Source organism: Octopus sinensis, linkage group LG13, assembly GCF_006345805.1.
Source record: "Octopus sinensis linkage group LG13, ASM634580v1, whole genome shotgun sequence".
Lineage (NCBI taxonomy): Eukaryota > Metazoa > Mollusca > Cephalopoda > Octopoda > Octopodidae > Octopus > Octopus sinensis.
In genome coordinates this window covers 69,921,894-69,928,525 of record NC_043009.1, presented here as the reverse complement: position 1 = coordinate 69,928,525, position 6,632 = coordinate 69,921,894, and the positions used below count along the sequence as shown (strand labels likewise).

Below are 6,632 nucleotides of genomic sequence, written 5' to 3'. Positions count from 1 at the left end.
CTGTATGTACATATGCACAAAGAAGAGAGAATAATCTTTAAGAAGTTTTAATAAGTAAAATCCGTTCTTTACAAAAAGATATTGGAAAAGAATACATACATAACTTACATAGATACACACGTGTATATATATATATATATATATATATATATATATATATTATATATATATATTATATATATATATATATATATATATATATATATAATATATATATATATAGATATATATATATATTATATATATATATATGAGGGAACTGGGTGTAACGCTGGAGATAAAATTTAACTAATTAAATTGGTTATGTAAAATCCACAACACAAAGATAAAGGGATATATGTATATATATATATATGTATATATTCATCTCAAACCAGTTAAGTATTCTGTTAATCTTACATTTTGCTGTCGTCTGCTTGTTTTGAGTGTTTTTCCTTATTTTAATATAGAACGAACGTTATCATTTTTACACTTTTACTTTACCTTGTAATTTCTTTCTATATTTATCGGGAAGTATTTTTGTACGCTTTCCGTTTTGTCTCTTTTACTTTTCATTTTATTCCTAGTTTTGTATGTTTTTAAGTTTCGTTTCGTTTTGTTCCACCCTCATTCTCTCCTTTCCGTTTTAATCGTCTCAAAAACTCCGCCATGTTCTTACACATTTATCCGTTGCCTTCTTATTTTTGCTTATCAGCTCCGCGCATTATATGGACATCTCTATCTCTCCAGACTTTGCGTTAGCTTAGAAGCTCCCTGGAATTTTTTACCAGAATTGTATTTGTATTTATTTATTATCAGTGACATGCTGCAATTTCTTCTTCTTTTTTTACCATTTTTTCCCATTTCGCTAACTTAACTCTCACGACTCGTCTCTCCTTCAACTCGCTTACTTTGCTATTTTTACCCACGCTTTTTTTGTATATTTTTTTTGTTTTTTCATTTATTTCATAATTCTTTGTTCCTTTATTTCCGTTTTCTGCTTTACATTCACTTTTGTCACATTACTCTTGTCCCACCCGCCACCCGCCCTCACAGGACCCAAAAACAGATTTGTTACACTTGCGTTGCATTATATCCATTATTCCAACCTCTGCTCTACATTACACCATATCGCACCTTTAATCCGACATAGATTTTCATTATATCCCTCTTGCCTTCCTTTATACAGCACCGTCGCTCCCACGTCTTCCTTACGCTTAACGATTACACTCACACATTTTCTCTCTCTCACACACACACACACACACACGTTAACATGAAACTACTGCACTTCTGTACCTGTACACCTCTGCGCACACACACACACACACACACCAACGAATCCACACACAAAGCAAACTCACCCATCTCAAGACTTGACCTATACCCCCACACACTTACCCATTCATCCTATCTTCACCCCACCCCCACCCCACCTCCTTCATATAACCACTTTCCTTCCTGGCTTTTAACCCTCATCGATTTTCTCATACTTTCTCTCGCTCTCTCTGTCTCGTCCTTTCTCTCTCGCTCCCCCCTCTCTCTCCCTCTCTCTCTTCTCTCCCTCCCATGCTCCTTCATATTTCCCCTCTAATCTGATTCTAAACAACGACCAGCGACCAATCGTTCAGGCAAAGTCACTCATTTTTAAGCGTTCAATTAAATACAATATTTGGTAAATCTTATCTTTCTTTTGTTATTTTTCTTTGTTTTTTTAGTTAACTTTATTTTCTCTCTGTCTCTGAGCCTCTCTCTCTCTCCATATATATATACATATATATATTTAATGTGTGTGTGTGTGTGTGTTAAGTAGCTTGCTTAGCAACCACATAGTTCCTAGTGCAGTCCCACTGCGTGGCACCTTCGGCAAAGGCCGGCCAAAGACTTGTGAGTGGATATGGTAGACGGAAACTGAAAGAATATATATATATGTATATATTTGTGTGTGTATGTATGTATGTATATAAATACATACATACATACATAAAAATTATATATATATATAATATATATATATACCTACATATACATTTATATACGTATGATATATGTACTTGTGGGGGGGTGTATGTGTTGTATACACACATATACAGACATGTAGATATGTTTATATGTGTGTCTGTCTATATATATATATAATATATATATATATATATATATATATATATATATATATGTTTGCCTGTGTGTATGTATGTATGTACGTATGCATGCATGCATGTATGTATGTTTTACATGCTGTTTTTGAAACTGCCTGGTATTGAATATAGAACAGCAAAGCATTTTTAATAATGTTCCATTATCTGTTTTTCCTTGTTTTATTTATTCATTTTGTTTAATTACATATTTTAATTAGTTCAATAAAATGTAAAATGTAGTTACACGCGTTTAAATTGTTCAATAAAACAGAAAATCCGTAGGCAAGAAAAACTTGATGGAAATTATCAAAATGCTTAAGCGAAGTTCTTAATAATTTCTCTAAGATATACACGTGTCCATACACGTGCATATAAACACATCACCTCGGTACGTATAGCTGCATACACAGGTTGAGTGGACGTATACACCCCCACCCACACACACACGAACACACAAATACACACACGAGCTCACATTCGTGCACTCGCAAATACTTAAATACACATCAAACGTATGTGGTGGATCTCCGTCGTTCAACAATGAGGATACACTTGTTCGATCAAATGATTTATCTCCTCTTGGCTTGAATTAACGTGTAAACAGCTGAACCGTCCACGAATCCGTTTATCCTTAACGTAAATTTTAAGCAGAACCAGCGCCTCATTCTGTGTGTGAGAAGCCTTTTCTTGCACCAGGACCCGGTATATAGCTGCTGCCAAGAGAACATCATAAACATTTGTCCATACTGTGTAAATGATTTCATGTGTACAGCTTAACTTGGTAGTTTTTCGTTCCTGAATGAAATTTCGGTCTCATTCAAATTCAAAACCTCTGGTTAATGAAATTTTTGAAAGTTTAGTTCATGAGACCAAAACTTTGATCTAAGCTGATAAAATATCACTTTAGAACTGGAATCGATGTATTCGATGGCAATCACCCCTCAGAATTTTACCAAAAAATACACCATAAATTAGGAACATCTATGATGATGATGGTGGTGATGAAGATAGAAATAACCCTTTTTAGAATAGGCACAAAGCCTGAAATATTCAGGCTAGGGACTAGTCGATTACATTGACTGTTACATATTTCACTGAGCCCAGAAAGGATCAATGGCAAGGTCGTCCTCGATGGAATTTGAACTCAGAACATAAAGACGGACGAAATGCTGCTAAGCACTTTGTCCGACGCGCTAACGCTTTTGTCTGCTCTAATACGCTAGTGAGGTTTCATGACAAGTCCCCTCAAATATCAAGAATCTTCTTTAGGATTCTTGCAGAATATAGAATGGTACTTTTCCCCAGGTCAGGTATGCGAGTTTCAATTCCAATTTCTTTCAGTCTTTTAGATATGATTTTGCGTGTTGTGCCAAGTGCTCCCATTACTACAGGATTGGTCTTCCACCTTCTCAGCTCTCGAGATGGATCCTGGTATTTCTCAAATTTTTGCATTCCTTCCGTATCGACTATCAAAAGGAATTGCAAAGTCTCTGATCTGACACAGTTTATTTTCTACTCTGTTATTATACGTTGTTTTCTTGCTTCAATAGCATGGTAGGTCTCTATAGACAAAATCTCTCAAGTTCTTGTCATTCTCATTCTTCCTCACGGCCTCTGGAACGTGGTCATGCCGCCTCTCATTCGGCTGACATCTCGATGCACTCTTTCACCTCTAAAGTCAAGTCTGCGCGCATATACTTTTTTCCTCATAGTGTACAGCACTCACTCAACACATGACTGGCATATCAGTACTGACATCTTTAAGCCTGGAGCTTATTCTATAGTCTCTTTTGCCGAACCACTAAGTTACAGGGACGTAAAGAGAGAGACCAATACCGGTTGTCAAACGGTGGTGGGGAAAGACGGAAGGAACACACGCATACACACACATACATACATACATACATAATTAATCCAAAAAGCGAAGAAAAGACACAAACAAGAACGCGAGGACGTGATACATGCAAAGGATTAAAAGACGCTTAGGGAAGTAAAGAAAGGGCGTTTTACGTTTCGAGCAAAGCTCTTTAGAAACAGGAGACAGAGGAAAGTCCAAGAGAAAAGGAAGACGGAGGGAAAAATCGCCAACATACCATATGTAGTTACGTTTTGATATATATACATATATATATATATATATATATATATATATATACACATACATACACACACATACACATGTGTCTGTGTAAGAAAGTGAGATGATTCTTAACCCTGGGCCCACTACGTCATATAGCAGAACCCATCTGTAAGCTAATAAAGTGCACCATTTATGCAGAGTATTGAGTTCTACACTAGGTTATTAATTCTAAAGCGAAATATGTATATGTGTACGTGAGTTTGTGTGTGTGTGTGAACGCGTGTAACCTAGTGGTTAGGGTGTTGCATTCACGATCGCTAGAACATGGGTTCGATTCTCAGAACGGGCAGCGCGTTGTGTTCTTGTGCAGAACACTTCATTCCATGTTGCTCCAGTTTCCCTTTCGATAGGAAAAAAATGTTGGTGGCACCATTCGAAGACTAAAAGGATGCAAACTATAACACGTGTAAGTCTGATCGGTCATGTGATGACGTGACATGCGCGCACGCACATATACAGGGCTGGCCAAAAGTCTCTGATAGTAAACCAACACTATTTAATTCCAAGATATACACACACAACACACACACACACAACACACACACACATATATATATATATAATATATATATATATATATATATATATATATATACACACACACACATACATACATACATATACACACATGTAATAAGTGACAATTATTCGGTTGCCATAATAAAACTCCGAGTTTCGGATGCCGGGGCGGAAATCTTCAACGGCAGATTGCCTCGATAACTGAAGAGATGCCGGTGCAGGTTTCCGGTCCGACATCCGAAATTCGGAGTTTTATTATGGCAACCGAATAATTGTCACATATTATATTACAAATAAATTCCTCTATTTACGTAACATCGAGGTTTCTTTCATTCTTTTGCTGTCTTACCATATATATAGTGTGTGTGTGTGTGTTATTAATTCTTTATTCTGAAGGCTTCTAAATTAATTAAAATAATCATATTTTTAAAGCATGAATACTTTCAGTTCTATTACACCCACTTAACTGTACTACCTCTCCCTCTCTTTCTCTCTCTCCCCCCTCTCTCTCTCTCTTTCACAATCACACACACACAAATTTCTATATCCAGGCGTTCCTTTAATATCTTCATGAATTGTAAACTTCAAAACCATGTCTTCCTCATCAACAACGATCACGCAAATTCTGAACAAATTTGACCACCCACGTAGACAGAGCCCGGATGAGGAGGTGACATCCGTTATAAAGAACGCAAAAGTTTCTTATCTTCTTTTGCCACCCTCTCTCTTTTCACTATTTCTTCCCCACTATTTATATTTAATCTCTTCCCCTTTATTTTCTTTGTGTCACATTGCCCCCTTCCTCTCCCAGCCATCGTTTATCTCGATCTGTCTTCCTGGTAGTTACCCACTCACTGGTTAATCGGAACTTTTTCAGAACATCAACACCTTTACACTAGACGCACGCCGCGCACATACGTACATACACACAGTTAAAAAGACTTTATACATTCCACAATTAAATAGCAAAATATACTTTACTACGATAACCAAATCTTTATTTAACTTTGACGGAATATCAAACATTGAGTGCAACAATCGCTGGCCGATAATGATTCGATATACTAACGAGGAATAAGGCGGCGAGCGGGCAGAGTCGTTAGCACGCCGGGCGAAATGCTTAGTGGTATTTCGTCTGTCGCTACATTCTGAGTTCAAATTCCGCCGAGGTTGACTTTGCCTTTCATCTTTTTGGGGTCGATAAATTAAGTACCAGTTACGCACTGGGGTCGATGTAATCGACTTAATCCGTTTTTCTGTCCTTGTTTGTCGTCTCTGTGTGTTTAGCCTCTTGTGGGTAGTAAAGAAATAGGTATTTCGTCTGTCTTTACGTTCTGAGTTCAAATTCCGCCGAGGTCGACTTTGCCTTTCATCGGGGTCGATAAATTAAGTACCAGTTGCATACTGGAGTCGATCTAATCGACTAACTCCCTTCCCCAAACTTTCGGGCCTTGTGCCTAGAGGAAAAAAAATATATACTAACGAGGAATAAGGCAGCGAGCGGGCAGAATCGTGAGCACACCGTTCTGAGTTCAAATTCCGCCGAGGTTGAGTTTGTCTTTTACCCTTTCGGGGTCAATAAAGCAAATACCAATTGAACACTGGGGTTAATTTAATCAACTTAGACCCGCTTTGAAACCTGTTAGCCTCGTGCCATACTGGCGAGGTGTTTGGTTTTAGAGTTAAAATCCTTCCTACCTCTTTTTTATTTCCTGAGAGTTTCAAGCGTTGTCATATTGTGTTGTACCCATTTTTAGTGTTGGTCAGAATGGACGACTTGTTGGTTGCAGAAACGGCCGTATGGTTCTAGATTTCTTTTCACAAATACTCGCTTCAATATTCGTTTTCACTGCGTT

The 6,632-nt window shown here is 37.3% G+C and overlaps 1 protein-coding gene across 1 annotated transcript in view; it reads left to right on the top strand.

The window, feature by feature from the left end:
• Positions 1 to 252: 252 nt before the first annotated feature.
• LOC115218654 (cubilin) overlaps positions 253 to 6,632 on the top strand; it is a 397,234-nt gene continuing 390,854 nt past the window's right edge. Inside the window, exon 1 of the mRNA XM_036508531.1 lies at positions 253 to 376. Coding sequence (XP_036364424.1) covers positions 354 to 376 — 23 coding nt within the window. The 5' untranslated portion in view covers positions 253 to 353. The remainder of the gene's footprint in view (positions 377 to 6,632) is intronic.